Source organism: Chanodichthys erythropterus, chromosome 23, assembly GCF_024489055.1.
Source record: "Chanodichthys erythropterus isolate Z2021 chromosome 23, ASM2448905v1, whole genome shotgun sequence".
Classification (NCBI taxonomy): domain Eukaryota; kingdom Metazoa; phylum Chordata; class Actinopteri; order Cypriniformes; family Xenocyprididae; genus Chanodichthys; species Chanodichthys erythropterus.
In genome coordinates, this window is record NC_090243.1 from 7,760,560 (window position 1) to 7,780,516 (window position 19,957).

General features: G+C 39.9%; 1 protein-coding gene across 2 annotated transcripts; it reads left to right on the forward strand.

Annotated features, from left to right (window-relative positions):
- The first annotated feature begins 58 nt into the window (after positions 1–58).
- Positions 59–19,894, forward strand: ccdc191 (coiled-coil domain containing 191). Of its 2 annotated transcripts, XM_067378461.1 has the most exons (16): positions 59–246; positions 683–721; positions 3,035–3,164; positions 3,259–3,417; positions 5,475–5,877; positions 6,560–6,704; positions 6,986–7,176; positions 7,350–7,593; positions 7,666–8,090; positions 14,085–14,176; positions 16,399–16,481; positions 16,556–16,657; positions 17,072–17,215; positions 17,757–17,909; positions 19,353–19,507; positions 19,709–19,894. In XM_067378461.1, the coding sequence occupies exons 1-16, from the start codon at positions 172–174 to the stop codon at positions 19,878–19,880; spliced, it is 2,712 nt and encodes a 903-aa protein (XP_067234562.1). In that variant the 5' UTR covers positions 59–171; the 3' UTR covers positions 19,881–19,894. The 2 variants fall into 2 exon arrangements, with proteins under 2 accessions (XP_067234562.1, XP_067234563.1); XM_067378462.1 differs by lacking the exon at positions 6,560–6,704 and having other exon boundaries at positions 5,475–5,653.
- Positions 19,895–19,957: the final 63 nt, after the last annotated feature.

The window sequence follows — 19,957 nt, forward strand, 5'->3', positions numbered from 1 at the left end:
ACTACAAATCCCACAATTCCATTGCAGCCTGAAAAGTTTCTTACTGAAGTACGTTTTGATGAAGCTACATTTTGTATAACCCATACTGTAAATTGCTGCTATACTTTTCAAACATGTGAAAATATGTTATATTATATTACAATCTAAACACATGCCCATGTACAAGCGACCATGGCATCTCCCATACACAGACCGGATATTTTTCGTTGGAAAACAACAAAGACTAAAACACCAGGCAGTAATAAGGCGAGTAAAACCTCTTCCTCTTTGCTCACTCAGTTCTTCACATATTTATCTTCGTAGTGGTGTTTCCCTTTTACAAAATTCAGCCAGAGGTATTAATCTAAATAAATGTCACACTCGGGTTAGCTTCGGTCATGCACATTGGTTATTAATAATGAATGAATGGATTTGTGGCTCAGCAGAAGAATTTAGCTCAAATGTGCAATGCAATAGATCCAGTTTAAGGTGAGACGGCATATTTAGTCAGGGTTTAGATGTGTCAGGCCAGTGTGACAAAATATTCAATTTATGTCAACTTCAGGCATCAACAAGGCTGGAGACGTCTTAAATTAGGTTATCAGCTTATGACTGTAGAGAAGCCAGTAATACATTTTTGATGACTCAGTCTATTTTTGAATTGAAGCAATGGGCAGAGCTGAATTCATATCTCATATTGCAGGTGCAGCTGAATGAGAATGACATAAAACAGTGGGTGAAGGTAAGTACATTTCAGTCATTTGAATACATGTCATGCGAAAAATGAATGTGTATGTATGTCCTCCTTTGGGAAAAAGAAGTGTGCTTAATTATACTGAATGTGGACTTGTACTTACTGATAATATAATATTAATGAAATAATCACTTAAAGGGATTGTTCACCCAAAAATAAAGATTTGGTTTACTATTACTCATCCTCAAGTTGTTCCAAACTTATATGAATGTCTTTGTTCTGCTGAACACAAAAGAAGATATTTTGAAGAATATGGTTAACCAAACATTTGATATGCTCCATTGACTTTCATAGTATTGAAAAAAAAAATACTATGAAAGTCAAATAGGCCCATCAACTTTTTTTGGTTATCGACATTCTGACAGAAGTATCCTTTTAAGTGTTCTTTAAATTTTCATTATTTTTATTAACATATACAGTGCACAGCATAAATGAAAACACCCCCTCTGAAACTTCTGAAAGTCAGCAATTACTCAATTACTTAGAAGACATGTCTGCTTAATCAATTACCAAAGAAGCATGTCAAAATTATTCAGGAAAATAAGATTTTCTTTTCAAGGTGATAAAATGTTGTGTAGCAAAAATGATGACACCCTCTTAAAAGTTACTAAATAAAATGAAATAAAAATTTCTGGTGTAAGTTTAATGCAAGGTTTGATCAACAGGTAAGTATGTTAAACCAAAACATTTAAAGAGAAGTCATTTCTTGACAATTAAAAGTGTTATATAGCTCACTGAATCATTCTCAGACTTAATGCTGACAACAATGGAAGCACTTGGGAGAGAACTATCAGGAGACTTATTTCTTAGCAAAAAAAGAGGATCGTGGTAGAAGAGGATTACCAAATCATTGTTTTAAGTAAAAGTAACACAGAAATTCAAAAACAATGGACTTGTGACAAGGCCCCTGAGATAATCAGGCCTTCATTTTAAGCTTTCATTTAGTGATGAGGGATTTACCAAACGGGTGTCTCAGAGCCAGCAAAAGCTATGAAAAGAAAAGTTCTCACTGGAACTACCTAGTGTAGCCAAAGCACAATAAAGTCAGTTAGCCATTTTCAAAGCCCATATTTACAAAATATAGATTCTGGGAATCAGTACTCTGGTCTCATGAAACCAAATCAATCATTCTGGATCTAACAGCATCCAAAATGTTATGGTGTTGCTAGAGGAGGAGTACAGTGAGAAGTGCCTGGTTCCCACAGTAAAGTTCAGTGGAGTAAAGCTCTTATGTAGGGATGTATGAGTGCTGAAGGTGTGAGGGAGTTGTGCTTTATCAATGCTGTCATGAATTCACACACCACTGTGTAATTTAATACACAAACTTGAAACAGAAGATGTTACCCTTTCCTCATTTCCTGCACTGTTGGACATTTTTTCAACATAACAATGAGGATATGCATTCTCCCAAGGTGAAAAACCTTCTGTGGACATTTATTGCACTCAATCTTAACACTCTTGAGCGCTTGTGGGGGATTCTGTAGAGACGAGTTGAGCAACACTCCCCATTAAAGATCAGGGCATTTAAGGAGCTCATCATCCAGGAGTTAAACAGGACAGATGTGACAATTTGTCATGAACTTGTACACTCCATGCCAAGAAGGGTCAGAGCAGTATATTCAAAATTATGGAGGACATACCAAGTACTAGAATATTATACATTTGTTGAATTAAATCTAAGGTGTACTCATTTCTGCAACCCTTAATTTAAACAAAATTGGCTAATTTACTTATTTTATGGCTATTATGTATATGTTTAATACATTTTATTTTTGCCATCTTTCCATGAATTGTATTAGTGATCTAGAAAATACATCTTTTGTATTTGTTCAGAGGGGGTGTATACTCATTTATGCTGTGCACTGTAAAAAGTGCACACTGTAATATTTTTGCTTAATTGCAATTAACATTCCGAAAGTATCCGAAAGCATATAAGTCATTTGCTATTGTTGAGATCTCATGATCCCGCCCTTACGCCAGTAAACAAGTCATCGGAGTAGAGATGTCGCTGCAAGAGGGAGAGGAAGTTATTTTGATGAAATATTATGATGCACATGAATTTCAAAAACAGATAAATCATTTATAATAAATACTGCAATATTCCATAAAAAGAAAAAGAATTGTCGATTTCATAAAGACTTCTAGTATATTCTCTCTGTAATAAGTAAGTACTCTCTTTTTTTTAAAGTATGCTAAAGTGTACTTTTTCACAAGAGATGCAGTGTAGTTAATGTATACAATTTTCTTTTTTTTTTCTTTTTTTCATTATTAAAAATTCTGTTGTATTCTCATTCTCCTCAGAGGGTGGAGATGGCTTCAGAGTTTGCTGTAGCTGAGGTGTTTTCAATGAAGAAACCACATTGTGGTAAAAACAGTATGGCACTGCAGAGCGTTGAGCAGCTACAGGATCATGATGATGCATACAGTGAAGGTAGTCTTTAATCAATTAATATTCAGCACTTAAAACATATGCAGATTTTTAAATCAAAACCACACTGATGTGTCCTTATTCTTGTATTCCACAGCTCAGTCTATTCTAAGTGAATGGATGAACCAGAAATTACGACTGGAGCTTGAAATGGATGATGACGAGGAGGAAGAGGAGATGAGTTCCAATAAAAAGGATGATTCAGAATGCAAACAACTTGTTAAGACCACACAACATAGTTATAATAACTTTGATGGTACAAATGAAAACAGTTTTCCTTTAAGTTTACCTTAAAGATCCCATGAAATCCTAAATCATAGTTATTTTAGGCTGATGCATATACTATTATAGTTTTTATTAAACATTTGAATTAGTTATTTTTAATATATATATTTTCAGTTTTCATATATATATACACACACACATATATATAATATGTTTGTTTGTGTGTGTGTGTGTATATACAGTGGGTACGGAAAGTATTCAGACCCCCTTAAATTTTACACTCTTTGTTATATTGCAGCCATTTGCTAAAATCATTTAAGTTCATTTTTTTCCTCATTAATGTACACACAGCACCCCGTATTGACAGAAAAACACAGAATTGTTGACATTTTTGCAGATTTATTAAAAAAGAAAAACTGAAATATCACATGGTCCTAAGTATTCAGACCCTTTGCTCAGTATTTAGTAGAAGCACCCTTTTTATCTAATACAGCTATGAGTCTTTTTGGGAAAGATGCAACAAGTTTTTCACACCTGGATTTGGGGATCCTCTGCCATTCCTCCTTGCAGATCCTCACCAGTTCTGTCAGGTTGGATGGTAAACGTTGGTGGACAGACATTTTTAGGTCTCTCCAGAGATGCTCAATTGGGTTTAAGTCAGGGCTCTGGCTGGGCCATTCAAGAACAGTCACAGAGTTGTTGTGAAGCCACTCCTTCGTTATTTTAGCTGTGTGCTTAGGGTCATTGTCTTGTTGGAAGGTAAACCTTCGGCCCAGTCTGAGGTCCTGAGCACTCTGGAGAAGGTTTTCGTCCAGGATATCCCTGTACTTGGACGCATTCATCTTTCCCTTGATTGCAACCAGTCGTCCGTTCCCTGCAGCTGAAAAACACCCCCACAGCAAGATGCTGCCACCACCATGCTTCACTGTTGGGACTGTATTGGACAGGTGATGAGCAGTGCCTGGTTTTCTCCACACATACCGCTTAGAATTAAGGCTAAAAAGTTCTATCTTGGTCTCATCAGACCAGATAATCTTATTTCTCACCATCTTGGAGTCCTTCAGGTGGGCTTCCATGTGTCTTGCACTGAGGAGAGGCTTCCGTCGGGCCACTCTGCCATAAAGCCCCAACTGGTGGAGGGCTGCAGTGATGGTTGACTTTCTACAACTTTCTCCCATCTCCCGACTGCATCTCTGGAGCTCAGCCACAGTGATCTTTGGGTTCTTCTTTACCTCTCTCACCAAGGCTCTTCTCCCTCGATAGCACAGTTTGACCGGACGGCCAGCTCTGGGAAGGGTTCTGGTCGTCCCAAAGGTCTTCCATTTAAGGATTATTGAGGCCACTGTGCTCTTAGGAACCTTAAGTGCAGCAGAAATATTTTTGTAACCTTGGCCAGATCTGTGCCTTGCCACAATTCTGTCTCTGAGCTCTTCAGGCAGTTCCTTTGACCTCATGATTCTCATTTGCTCTGACATGCACTGTGAGCTGTAAGGTTTTATATAGACAGGTGTGTGGCTTTCCTAATCAAGTCCAATCAGTATGATCAAACACAGCTGGACTCAAATGAAGGTGTAGAACCATCTCAAGGATGATCAGAAGAAATGGACAACACCATGAATTAAATATATGAGTGTGACAGCAAAGGGTCTGAATACTTAGGACCATGTGATATTTCAGTTTTTCTTTTTTAATAAATCTGCAAAAATGTCAACAATTCTGTGTTTTTCTGTCAATATGGGGTGCTGTGTATACATTAATGAGGAAAAAAATGAACTTAAATGGCTGCAATATAACAAAGAGTGAAAAATTTAAGGGGCTCTGAATACTTTCTGTACCCACTGTGTTTATATATATATATATATATAGAGAGAGAGAGAGAGAGAGAGAGAGAGAGAGAGCTGTAATTTTGTTTTTATTTGTTTTAGTAATTTTAGTAACATTTCTAATTTTCGTTTGTTTTTTGAGTTTGTGTTTCATCTAATATTTGTATTATATTTTATTTCAGCTTTATTTCAATTACAGAAAACAATTTTTTCATAGTTAATAATAATTTAATACTAAACTGGAGTTTCTCTTTTTGTTTTTTAGACATGTACTTTCATCTAGAGCAGGAAGAGGATAACTCCGTAGTGCACAATTTCCTCCAGGACCTGATGGAAACCGAGGTGTTGGACTTTGGAATAATGGAGAACCTCAAAGTAGACTCTGAACTGAGTAAGAAGAAATGGAGGGACCCTAGCATCACTATGGAGGTGCGTCACAAGCAGGTAAAGGAGAACCGCATGCGCAGAGATGCAGAGCTTGACAAACTGCGTAAAGAGAAAGAGGCGCTTAGGGAGGCGCGAGAGGAAGCGTGGCAACTGGAGCAGGAGAAGCAGAGAAAGAAGAGACAGCAGGCACGCAGACAGGAAGAACTGATACAGCAGGAGATGATTCGCTTGCGTAGAGAGATGGAGGAAAAGAGGAGTGTGGAGCAGCTTGCACGAAACATGTACAACAATCACAAATGTTTTTGGACACTCAAGCCACCATTAAAAATGTATGAATGTCAAAATATCAAACAAAGTGGCATTTTTACGCAACAAAGTGTTCTCATTTTTACTGCTCAAGGTGATTTTTAGTGATTGTATGAAGTCAGTTCCCCTTAAGTTCATACCAGGGCCTGTTCAAAGGACCATGGGGCTTTGGGGCACAAATGTCCCAGTATATTCACTACAGTTGTTCTATAATATATGCATAGTTGTTTAACTTTGTATTTTCCTCAATTGCGGTTTTAGGACAAGACCGCGGGTGAAACGTAGCCTAGTTAGAAGGATCAGGTCATACATTTAATGAGGCCCCTTGGACCCTAAAGCTAACCAGAAAGAGTCTAAATACATTGGTATTAATTTGAAGTGCAGCATTATAGTTTAAAACCTAACAAACATATTGTTGTGAAATATGTTTGATGTTTTTTCTTGAAGAGTGTGTTTGTCCTATTTTTTATTTTTTTTTTTATAAATGTCACTCTGTTTGATATTTTCTCATTTAATGAAATGACATGAATACATTTTTAAGTGTGTTTTAAGTGTCCAGACACTTTATGGGGTCACTGTATATCATTTTCCAATTTAAATGGCATTTAATTTTTTGAAGAGATGATTGCATGACATTTTAATTTCAATCTTATACAGGGAGAGGGAAAAGCTTCAGAAACAAAGGGCCACTAAGAGCTCCGTCATTCCAAAATGTCATAATTCCACACAGAAGAAACAGAACAAAGACCTTCAACTTAAGCTGAAGAAGCTGGAAGCCAAAGTTTACCTTCTCAATTTGCAGGTTAGAAAATATTACAGTTTAATTATATTATATGCAATGAATACTTAGTTTTTTTGGGTAGCAATTTATTTCACGGTTCTATTCCGCATGGACATACCATGTACTTTTTATAGTAATTATAATAACTAGGTTATAACTAGCTAACCCTGAACTTACCCATAAACCTAACCTTAACCTATGTAGTTACCTTGTATTGCCTACTACTTTCTAAGTACACTGTAAGTGCACGTACTGTAAAATACAGTGCAACCCTTTTTTTATTGGTTGCATATATGTTTTAGTGCATTCACAGGCATTTTACGGCATGGTACTCTGTGATAATGGAGAGGAGGGTGCGCATGGGCAAGGCAGCAGCGCTGTGTGATTGGAGGAGGCAGCTGAGGGCGTGGCGGGCATGGCGAGCTCTTGTTTGGGCCAAAAGAGAGGAGAAAGAGGCTGAAAGGACAGAAGAAGAGCTCAGACAGGAGCACAGGTAGGAGAACTCGATTTATAAAAGCCTGTCACTGTGAACATAGGGCTTGATAAACATTTGAAAGAAAAAAGCTCTTTAACTAAACGATTAGACTAAAAGAGCATGTTAATTGCTTAACTAAAGGCAGCATTGGCAGTCAGACTGGTTTTAAGTCATATCTGTCATTCCCACAGGCGCAGTCAGCAGGCGGTGGAGAGTGACCGCAGGAGGCTTTTGAGGCGCTGCCTCAGTGATTGGCGTATGTGGTGTCAGGTGGAACTTCATCGCAAGGAGCTTCTCCAACAACAAGAAGAAACCCGACGTAAAATGGCTGCCTTGATTAGTGCGGCTGCTTCTGGGAAACTACGGGCAGAAAAATCTCCACCAATTACCAACCCACCTGAAACACTCAGTCTTACAGAACACATCAGCCATCAGGTGAGGGCATGCACTGTAATATTTTTCTATTCTGATGAAACTATTCCACAAACTCTCTTCATCCCACCACAGGAAGTGCCAGCGGCTCCAGAAAGCAGTTCACCCACTGTGCAAGCCACTAAAAGCACAGGCCGTTCAGAGGCCCCGCCAACCCAAGCCTGGCAGGTAACGCATCGTCATGCCGCTCTCTCAATGGCTGAGCTACGACGGGCCCGTCAGGGGCAACAGACCACCCGAAGTGGAAGTGCAGAGCGTGGCGGTGGACAGTTCAAACATGGCCATGTGGCCCTGCAGCAAACTGTAGCAGAGCAGAGGCGCCTTCTGAAAGAGCAACAGGAGCAGATTCAGCAACTGCAAGAGAGACAGAACATTCTGGAACTGAGACACGAGGCAGAGAAATCAGCACTGTTAGCAACAGGTCCTCCTGGAGCTATAAGCACATGCTGTCCACCTAAACCCAACACAAATACTGCAAGAGGAAGTGCAGAAACACCAAGGTACATCATATGTGTGTAGCATATTCCACATATCTTTTTTTTTTTTTTTTTTTTTTTTTGTATAAAGATAATCAGCCCTCTTTCCCCCATTTTTATTCATAATAATTTTAATAAATTAAATAATAAACTCCAATTAAAAAATTATGAATTTGTTAAAATTAGCAAATACTATTATTTTCTACACTTAGTTATAATTTACAAATGTATGTTACAATTTAAATGAAGGCTGTAACCATGTTTTGAACATTGTGGGGGACTAAAGTTTTTTTTCTAAAGGAAATTAAATAATTAATTAATCAAAAGGGATTTAATTATATCAATGCCTATGGTGGTTACAGCCCTGATTAAAAGGTGCCCTAGAACTTTTTTTAAAAGATGTAATATAAGTCTAAGGTGTCCCCTGAATGTGTCTATGAAGTTTCAGCTCAAAATACCCCATAGATTTTGTTTAATTAATTTTTTTAACTGCCTATTTTGGGGCATCATTATAAATGAGCCGATTCAGGGCTACTGGCCCTTTAATTCTCGTGCTCCACGCCCACAGAGCTCGCGCTTGCCCTGAACAGTGCATAAACACAGTTCACACAGCTAATATAACCCTCAAATGGATCTTTACAAAGTGTTTGGCATGCATGCGTCGGATTATGTGAGTATTGTATACTGTTATATTGTTTACATTTGATTCTGAATGAGTTTGAGGCTGTGCTCCTTGGCTAACGGCTAATGCTACACTGTTGGAGAGATTTATAAAGAATGAAGTTGTGTTTATGAATTATACAGACTGCAAGTGTTTAAAAATGAAAATAGCGACGGCTCTCTTGTCTCCGTGAATACAGTAAGAAACAATGGTAACTTTAACTACATTTAACAGTACATTAGCAACATGCTAATGAAACATTAAGAAAGACAATTTACAAATATCACTAAAAATATCATGATATCATGAATCATGTCAGTTATTATCGCTCCATCTGCCATTTTTCGCTATTGTCCTCCTTGCTTACCTAGTCTGTTGATTCAGCTCTGCACAGATCCAGACGTTCTGCCCTTGTCTAATGCCTTTCATAATGTTGGGAACTGGCATATGCAAATATTGGGGGCGTACACCCCGACTGTGTTACGAATGGGAGGCTCAGGCAGGAGATCCAAGTGCAGCGTTTTATTAAGAATGAGAATGGTCGTACAGGCAGGGTCAATCAGGAACAAACAGGAGCAGCAAAGGACAGGCAGGGTCGTAGTCAGGGTACAGGCGGTAGGTCACAAGGCAGGCAGATATAACTCACAGGTCGGTATACAAAGCAAGGATCAGGACAGGCAGCAACGGGTCAAAAACAAGAAACAGGCAGGAACGATAACAAGCAGGCAGACAGGATAGAAACGCTCAGAAATTGCAACAATAGTTAAACAATACTTCGCGGTGAGGTGGTGTGTTTGGAAGTCCTTTATAGTCCTGTTAATGAGCTGCAGCTGGGTGTGGTAATCAGTGTGGTGTGCTAGGGTGGATGTGGCAACAGGTGATAGGTGTGAAGTGAACATGTGACTGACAGGGAGAATTGTGGGAAGTGTAGTCCGGGGAGTGACAGGAACAGACGGTGATCGTTACATAACGCCCCCCTCCCGGAAGGCGCGTCCTCGCGACGTAAATGGAACAGCTAGGGAGGGGGGGTGGGTGCATTGGGGACTGGTATGCGGACATGAACAGGGTCCCCAATGCAGGTTCCAGGAACTCGACCACCATGGCGGGTCAGGTGCTACGGGCAGCCACGGCAGGTCAGGTGGCTCAGGCGGCCACGGCAGGTCAGGTGGCTCAGGCGGCCACGGCAGGTCAGGTGGCAAGGGCAGCCACGGCAGGTCAGGTGGCAAGGGCGGCCACGGCAGGTCAGGTGGCAAGGGCGGCCACGGCAGGTCAGGTGGCTCGGGCGGCCACGGCAGGTCAGGTGGCTCGGGCGGCCACGGCAGGTCAGGTGGCTCGGGCGGTTCAGGGACCGCTGATGACCGCGGCTGTGCAGGGTTCCCACCCACAAACTCCCCACCCACAAACTCCCCACCCCTAGGTATACTGCCCCCCCCCAAAAAGTTCTTGGGGATTTCAGCGGGGCCCGTCGCAGGTTCGTGGGCAAGGAGTTCGGGTGGCGGCGGCAGAGCCAGGCGTGTCGGTGAAGCCGTCAGGGCAAGACTCCTGAGTGGCGTTGGCAGCGCAAGGAGTTTGAGTGGCGCCGGCAGGGCTGGAAGCGTGGATGGCGCCGGCGAGGCTGGAAGCGTGGATGGCGCCGGCAGGGCTAGAAGCGTGGATGGCGCCGGCAGGGCTAGAAGCGTGGATGGCGCCGGCAGGGCTAGAAGCGTGGATGGCGCCGGCAGGGCTAGAAGCGTGGATGGCGCCGGCAGGGCTAGAAGCGTGGATGGCGCCGGCAGGGCTAGAAGCACAGGTGGCGCCGGCAGGGCAAGAAGCACAGGTGGCGCCGGCAGGGCAAGAAGCACAGGTGGCGCCGGCAGGGCAAGAAGCACAGGTGGCGCCGGCAGAGCGAGGAGCACAGGTGGCGCCGGCAGAGCGAGGAGCTTGGGTGGTGCTGGCAGACCGAGGAGCTCGGGTGGCGCCGGCAGGACAAGACGCTTGGACGTAAGAGGGGGAAGAACAGAAGGAGCCTTCTTCCTCCTCCTCCTCCTCTTCCGAGGATGAGGCGATGGTTCACCGACTGGAGCGGTTTCTGGAGCAGACTCACTGGCTGAAGCGGACTCAATGGCTGGAACAACCCCTGCATCCTTGAGCACCGCAGGGGCGGCCATCTTGCCCGTGGGCACTGGCAAAGCAGCCATTTCGTCCATCGCGTCCAGGGTGCTTAAGTCCACTGCAATAGGCGAACAAGAGTCCATAGCAACCGGCGAGCTTGAGAGCGTTGAAACCGGCGAGCTTGAGAGCGTTGAAACCGGCGAGCTTGAGAGCGTTGAAACCGGCGAGCTTGAGAGCGCTGAAACCGGCGAGCTTGAGAGCGCTGAAACCGGCGAGCTTGAGAGCGCTGAAACCGGCGAGCTTGAGAGCGTTGAAACCGGCGAGCTTGAGAGCGTTGAAACCGGCGAGCTTGAGAGCGTAGCAACCGGCTGGCTTGAGTGCGAAGCGGCCGGCGGGCTTGAGTGCGAAGCGGCCGGCGGGCTTGAGAATGAAGTGGCTGGTGGATGCTTAGGGATGCCAGCCGCTCGAGCTGAAGTCATCGGCGGATCTGCCACACTGCAACGCAGTCCTCTCCGCTCCCGATCAGCGGCGACGTGACGTTGCTCTGGGCGATCAGCGAAGGCGTGACGTTGCTCTGGGCGATCAGCGAAGGCGTGACGTTGCTCTGGGCGATCAGCGAAGGCGTGACGTTGCTCTGGGCGATCAGCGAAGGCGTGACGTTGCTCTGGGCGATCAGCGAAGGCGTGACGTTGCTCTGGGCGATCAGCGAAGGCGTGACGTTGCTCTGGGCGATCAGCGAAGGCGTGACGTTGCTCTGGGCGATCAGCGGCGACGTGACTCGTGGTAGAGGCCGCCATTTTGTGTGTGTTCTCGGGCTTGGCAGCCATTACAGGATTCACCGTTGTGTCGGAATCCTCCGCGACTCCCACAGTGAAAGTCGAACCAACTGCAAGCAAGGCAAAGTCCAGGAATTCTATGAACGATCCGCGGGGACCATTGGTGAGTACACAGTCCTTTAGTGGTTCGTTTAATCCGTAAGCGAAGAAGTCAATGAGGGCACAGTCCGGCAGATCAGATAGATAAGCAATATCCAAAAAGTTCTGAATGTGCACCTCGAGGGTACGGGTACCTTGGCGGAGGCTGATCAGTTGCATTGCTGGGTCCATGTTGAAATGGGAAAGACGCTCACCGAAGCTGCTGGATCTGGTAGTGGCGAAGTATTCTGTTACGAATGGGAGGCTCAGGCAGGAGATCCAAGTGCAGCGTTTTATTAAGAATGAGAATGGTCGTACAGGCAGGGTCAATCAGGAACAAACAGGAGCAGCAAAGGACAGGCAGGGTCGTAGTCAGGGTACAGGCGGTAGGTCACAAGGCAGGCAGATATAACTCACAGGTCGGTATACAAAGCAAGGATCAGGACAGGCAGCAACGGGTCAAAAACAAGAAACAGGCAGGAACGATAACAAGCAGGCAGACAGGATAGAAACGCTCAGAAATTGCAACAATAGTTAAACAATACTTCGCGGTGAGGTGGTGTGTTTGGAAGTCCTTTATAGTCCTGTTAATGAGCTGCAGCTGGGTGTGGTAATCAGTGTGGTGTGCTAGGGTGGATGTGGCAACAGGTGATAGGTGTGAAGTGAACATGTGACTGACAGGGAGAATTGTGGGAAGTGTAGTCCGGGGAGTGACAGGAACAGACGGTGATCGTTACAGACTGTTACTTAACAGTCGGTGTTATGTTGAGATTTGCCTGTTCTTCGGAGGTCTTTTATACAAATGACATTTACACAAGAAGGAGGAAACAAATTCAATTTTTCATTCGAGGGCACCTTTAATATAATTTTAGTATATTAATGTAAAAATATATTATTACATGTAATACTACCGTTCTATAGGTTGGGGTCAGTAAGATTTTTTTTTTTTAATTAATAGAAATTAATGCTTTTCTTAGCAATGACACATTAAATTGGTCAAAAGTGGCAGTAAAAACTTTTTATGATGTTACCAAAAAAAATGTATTTCAAATAAATGCTGTCGTTTTAAACTTTCTATCCTAAAGAAAATGTAAACATTTCCACAAACATATTAAGCATCACATTCGTTTTCAGTATTGATAATAATCATAAATGTTTTTTGAGTAGCAGATCAGCATATTAGAATGATTTCTGAAGGATCATGTGACACTGAAGACTGGAGTAATGATGCTGAAAATTCAGCTTTGCCATCACAGGAATAAATTACATTTAAAAATAAGTTTCAATTATAATGATATTTCACAATATTTTCACTGTATTTTTGATCAAATATGTGCAGCCTTGTTGAGCATAACATACTTTCAAAAATATTAAAAAGTCTTACCAACCCCAAACCTTTTAACTATACTGCGTTACTTGCAATATCATTATTTTTATTGTATAGTATTTCTTTTTATTTATTACTTTGAGAATGAGATTTTTTTTTCCATTACAGTAGGCTAATAACTATTGATGAATTTGGTTTAAATGTGCTTAACTGACATGAAAATAATGTCATAATGCAAAAAATCTTAAAATAGGATCCATTATATTTGTTTGAAATATAATGCCCGTCTTTTTTTCGATTTTGGGGTGAAATATAATGCTGACCTTTCTTGACATTTTTCATGATATTAATCCTTTGCATTGATAGAACAGAATAAATTCTGTAAGAAATCTGTCACCTTAGGCATCAGAGTGGATCAGAATGTAATATTCAAGTGCTCAATGTAATCCCTCTAGATTTCACCAATGGGTCACTTCCCACTGCTGTTCTATCTGTGTGTGTGTGTGTGTGTGTGTGTGTGTGTGTGTGTGTGTGTGTGTGTGTGTGTGTGTGTGTGTGTGTGTGTGTGTGTGTGTGTGTGTGTGTGTGTGTGTGTGTGCTTTTGTTTATATTACATTGTGGGGACCAAATGTCCCCATGATGTAATATAAACCTGAGTTCACCTACATCGTGGGGACCAGCCAGCGGTCCCCACAATGTAAATGGGTTTATAAATCATATAGAATGAGTTTTTGTGAAAAAGTAAAAGTTTGCACAGTTTCCTGTGAGGGTTAGGTTTAGGGGTAGGGGCAGGGTAGGGGGATAGAATGTACAGTTTGTTCAGTGTAAAATGCATTGAAGTCTATGGAAAGTCCCCACAATTCACAAAAACAAACATGTGTGTGTGTGTGTGTGTGTGTGTGTGTGGAGGGGGGGTCTGTGTGTGTCTGTATCTTTGTCTGTGTTTGTGTGTGTGTGTGGGATAGACAGAATATTTGTTATTAGTCACAATATCACAAAGATATTCATGCTCTTTACAATCCCAGAACAAAGACTGCCTCAGGGGATAACGCCAGCAGCCACACCGACCAAAAATCATCTCTGCATCGTTCAGCACTTCCCCATCCTACAGTACAAGGTCAGTCATACACATACACAATCAAGCAGTTGGAAAAACTGTCACTATGGTGGTTCCAAGCATGGAAAATGAATTTCATGGCTATGCCCTAGATTTAAATCCTCTCTGATACTGAATGCATTGAATACAGATGCACATAATCACTATACACTCATAATCCACTTGTGCGAAAACTATGCAAGCCCAGAACAATACCAAAACCACACAATAGCTCCTCCATGTGATAAATCTCGAGTTTCATTGTTGATGAATGCAAAGTCATATTTGTTCGATAATCAGGGTTGTTTGAGAATCTGAGGGAGTTGGTGTACATGTCTGTGTCTCTCAGCGGGAGGTTGTTAACAGCCTCCACAACTCAATATCCTGCTGAGTAAAAGACCCTATCGACTCTACAACAACATCCACCATTTATGATATTATCGCTCAATCTGCGAGGTGGACTGTCATGGCCTTGGCAGAGAAAGTGAAACACTGACAAGCTATTGCCCTGCTCAGATCTGATCCAAACTTTTCCTCACAAAACGCAAGGCCTCATATTGCAATCACAGACTGTTGTACATGGTGATTGTGTAACCTAGTGTTTTTCCACCTCCTACACTTAAATTAATATATATATATATATATATATATATATATATATATATATATATATATATATATATATATATATATATATATATATATATATAAAAATAAATGATTTATAAATTATTTTAGCCCATTTTATTGAATATCATTCCTTAGATTTAAAACATATTTTTTTAATTTTTAAAAATTAATAAGAAAAATATGGTACAAATAAGGTGCAGTGTGTAAATTTTAGTGGCATCTAGCAGTGAGGTTGCTAATTGCTCAGTCCACTGCTCACCTCTTCCTTTCGAAGCACACAGAGAAGCTACGGTGGCCGGCACAGGACAAAGATGTCGTTGTCTGAGACAGTAGAGAGTAGCCTGTCAAGCAATGAGGTTTCTTCTTTTTTCTGACAAAGAATGGTCTCTGCTTCAGATGACGACTACTACTACTTCGTTGTGCGTATTCAACTTAGTGACGATGCAAGCTGCCTCTAAAAACACCAACGAAGAAGAACAACAACAACAACATAGTGAGGAAACACGCTCTGTAGAGCAGTTTGTCCATTTAGGGCTGCTGTAGAAACATGCTGCCGCAAAATGATGACTTGACATGGAGGGGTGACCCGCAGTGTATGTAGACAGAAATGGCTCATTCTAAGGAAATAAATATTTCTTTATGCACCACTGAAAACATAGTTATATATATTATTTTGCATTTCTGTCAATAGATCTAAAATTGACACACTGCACCTTTAAATTAATTTCATAATTTTCTCATTCAGATAAGCTTCACATTGGTGAGCTTGTATTTTAAGTTTTTTTTCTCCATAAAACACTGCATATTAACTATTTGTAAATTAATATTAAAATAATTAATTCATTTATAAGTTATTAAAATGAATATGAAATGTCTGATTTTATTTAATTTTGTCATTTAGGTGAGCTTTATATTGGTGAGCTTGTATTTTCAAAACTTATCTACATTTTCCCCCATAAAAAACACAGCATATGAGATATTTTTAAATTAATAATAAAATAATAAAATAATTTAGCAATTATTAAAAATGAATAAGATAAGTCTATGTTTATTTAATACAATTGTTTAAATTTAATGTTGTAATTTTCTCATTCTGGTGAGCTTGACATTGGTGAGCTTGTATTTTCAGAACTGATTTAATATTTTTCCCCATTAAAAAAAACCTACAGAGGAATTAAACTGATAACTAGTTAACTCTTCATGACAGCATTGAATATTATGTAATCAAAAAAACTGAGAAAAAAAAAAAAACAGGATATGCTACAGGGGTAATTTTCCCCCATTTTTTAAATATCCAGAACATTTTTGTCACTTTTGTTGGCATTTTTGCTTCAAGTCCTGGTTAATTTCTGATCCCGGTTGCAATATATGACTTAATTGATACTACAAATGATGGGATTTTGAGCAAAAACAGTCGGGTGGTACGACATGGAATGCCGCCATGAATACAAATGCAAGCAGCACAAAAACAAACTTGTCTTGTATCACAGAACCATAAGATCAGAAGAACATACAGCAGAACTTCACAGTGACCCTTTAATCTCGCCCTTAACTGATGTCTCTGTCTCCCCCCAACTGTGTCTCTCACTTTTCTTTTTTTATGTTTCTTTCAGCCATGGAGGAGCGAGCACGCCAGCGCGCCGAGCGCCGGAGAGAGATTGAGGAGCAGAGGAGACAGAAGCAGGAGGAGAAACTGGTAAGACATGCTTCTCTTGAGGGATGGACATCAGTGAATATGATGACACAAACCTCTCCTTTTTTGTTCTTTAGGCTCAAATGAAGGCAGCCGAGGAGGAAAGGCTCAGAGCTGAGGAAGAAGAGAAACAAAAGGAGGTAGAGAGGAAGAAGGAAGAGAAAAGGCAGCAGAGGAAGGTCTGTGGCGAAACACATTATCATGGATTTATAGGCTTTACATAATTAGATTATGTTATTATTAGTGGCTGTTATTTAACTGGCAGCTGATACCTCAAATCATGGCTTGGCTTGTTAAGGAGAGGTGTGTTTTCACTTTTATAAGTAACTATTTCAGCTCGTTCGGATGATTGTCAGCTTTTTAGGATAATGAAATGGGTGAAAAATATCCCAAGCCTTATCTAGGGACCAGAATGCCATGTGCAACCACCTGGAGCGCCCTAGCAACTGATTAGCAGTATGCTAAAAAGCATTCAAAATAACTTGGCAACAGCATATAGCCAACAAGTTTTGCATAAGCAAGCGCATCTAGAAAATGTAAAACGTGGCTTATTTATTCATCATGTTTATGCATTCATCATGTTATGAACTTAGAGGGAGCTTGAGAAGCAGAAGAGAGCAGAACGGGAACAAGAACTGTCAAAGCGGGCGTCCCAACACTACCTCAGAACCCTGTTACTGCACCGAGGCCTGGCACCATGGAAACGCCTGCTGGAGCAAAGCCATGTCAACACACAGGTCAGTGGTGTTGCAAACACACACACACACACACATTCATGCCCTACAGTAACAATGCAGGCCATTTGCCTGCTTTCCATACAAACACTCGCACACTCAATTATTCATCCAAAGAGTTATGGGCCGCTCATGCACAGACAGGAAGACCAGCTGTTGCCTTGCATTAACTCTTGGTCATTTCCCCAAATTTTAATGATGTTTACAGTATACTGTTGCATTTTCCACCTGGCTAACCACCTGTTTTCAAAATAAATTAACAGAGAGCGGATATCTGAGACTGAGAGGCAGAGATTGACAAGGACAGAGACACAAAGAGAGGAATTGCTTTGGATTCAGACTTTGCATTGTTGTTTAGATATTGAACCACATAAATGAGAGCAGAAACCTCAAGGTCCAATTAGTTGCATGTGCGTCTATATCTTTACAGTACCAACAGGAAGTCAGCAGATTCATATAAAACAGTGCATGAGATGATGACACTGTTAATTAAAGCTGACAGTTATTTATGTTCGGGTGCTTTCGCCTTTTTGGTCTCCTCCAGAGAGCGGTGGATCATTGCACTCTGGCTCTGGAGAGAAGCTGCTTCTGCTCTTGGCGGCAGTCTGTGGATGAGGCCCACGCAGAGAGAGAGGCCAGTGCCAACCAGCTGTATCACCGGATCCTGCTTCAGAGGGCTGTTTGTAGCTGGAAAAGGGTAAAAGGCCACACACGCATTACCTGTGAATGATTAGAAAAGCTTCAGATTTTGAGACAACCTAATGTCTATGATGACATTTGGTATAGCCACAAGGTGTCTTATCGACTTATTATAAATACATTTATAATCATTTTTTATTCATTATTTTACTATTAATATTCGTTTGCTTGTTTAAAAATCGATTTACTACAAATAAATAATTTAATTAATTTATAATAAATGTCATTATTTATTCATTGTCTTATTTCTTATGATTAATATTTAATTGTTTATTTAAAAATAACCTTACTAAATATACAGATATATATTTATTTAAAGACATATACATAAATAATTGTATTGTTTATAATAAATTACATTTTTGAGACATCTTAAAATGAAATTTGGTACACAATGTGTCTTTATAAATGTATATTTTTAATAAATGTATAATAAATTAAATAAATATTTATTATTTATTCATTCATTTAATATTAATATTTTTTTGTTTAAGACGTACAAGTAAATATAATTATAATAATAATATATTTTTATTTTAATAAATATTTTATAGTCTTATCAATATAAGTAAATATACAGACATATTTATTTATAGACAAATTATTTTATTGTTTACAATAAATTCAATTAAAATGTAAGATATTTTAGTTTCTATAAAAAATGTATTGTGGTCTTAATAAATAATTAATTTATAATAAATTAAATACATATTTATAACTTATTAATTCATTTAATATTAATATTTTTTTGTTTAAAAAGTACAAGTAAATGTAATTGTATTATTTGTAATAAAAGAAAATTAGATTAATATTAATAAATTCATACATAATTATATAGATTTTTACATTTTCTGAATTTATCCCCAAAACTCACCTCCAAGGTTATCTTATTTAATAAAACATATAAATATATATAAATGTAAATATATAGACATATAAATAAATACTTTTTATTATTTACAATAAATTCAATTAAAATTAGATATTTTGAGATATTTTAATGTATTGTGGTCTTAATAAATAATGAATTTATAATAAATCAAATACATATAACTTATTCATTGTTTTAATATTAATTTGTTTGTTTAAAAAAAGGACAAGTAAATATAGATTTATATATTTAAATATATATTTCTTTATAGACATCAATAAATAATTGTATTATTTGTAATAAAAGAAAATTAGATTAATATTAATAAATTAATACATAAAAATTAAATGTACTATTATTATCTTTATACTATATTGTATATTATCTTTACATTTTCTGAAGTTATCCCCAAAACTCACCACCAAGGTTTTCTGGGTAGTTTCTTACTGGCCCAACCCAAGATCTCACCGCTAATTTATGTGCCCAAGTTTAATATTTAGGGTTAGTGATATTAATAAACCCCATCCTTAAGTATTAGCAATTTCTACCTTTCATTTCAATACTTACCAGTTAAAAGATCTGCGCTGTATTCTGGAAGCACGAGCCGAGCGGTTCCACAAGATGAACACCCAGAGGAAGGTGTTCACGGCACTGCTAGATCACGCTACAGAGGAGCGAATAACAGCCTGGGACAATGAGCAGCGGGCAGAGGAGCACCACAGCAGGTCAATATATGTCCCCGTCTCTCTTTACCTCATCTTGAATGTCGTGTTGGTGTGAATGTGACAGTTTTACTGCACCGTAAGACCAAATCTAAAGATGAACTTGTGTAGTATTAAAAGAATTTGTTTGGATTATTTAGCATTTGCAGTATTTAGAAAAATAAAAGCAAGTTTGCTCTGACTTTGGTACTCTGAACTATATAGGAGAGCTGTCAAGAAGTGTTTTGCTGGCTGGAGGCGTCTTCCTGTTGTCTTGCGAGAGGAGAAAGAAAGAGAGGCACGCAGAGATGAACTCAGACGTAAAGTGGCGGAGATTTTGCCTGACTTCCGCGCCTCCCCTATAGACTCCCTGTGGCGCTCCGTAAATCCTCTTTAACCAGCAAACACAGGCTGCAACTACCAAGCTTTACATGACATTATTAAATGACATTGACAACATCTGCAGCTTGATGA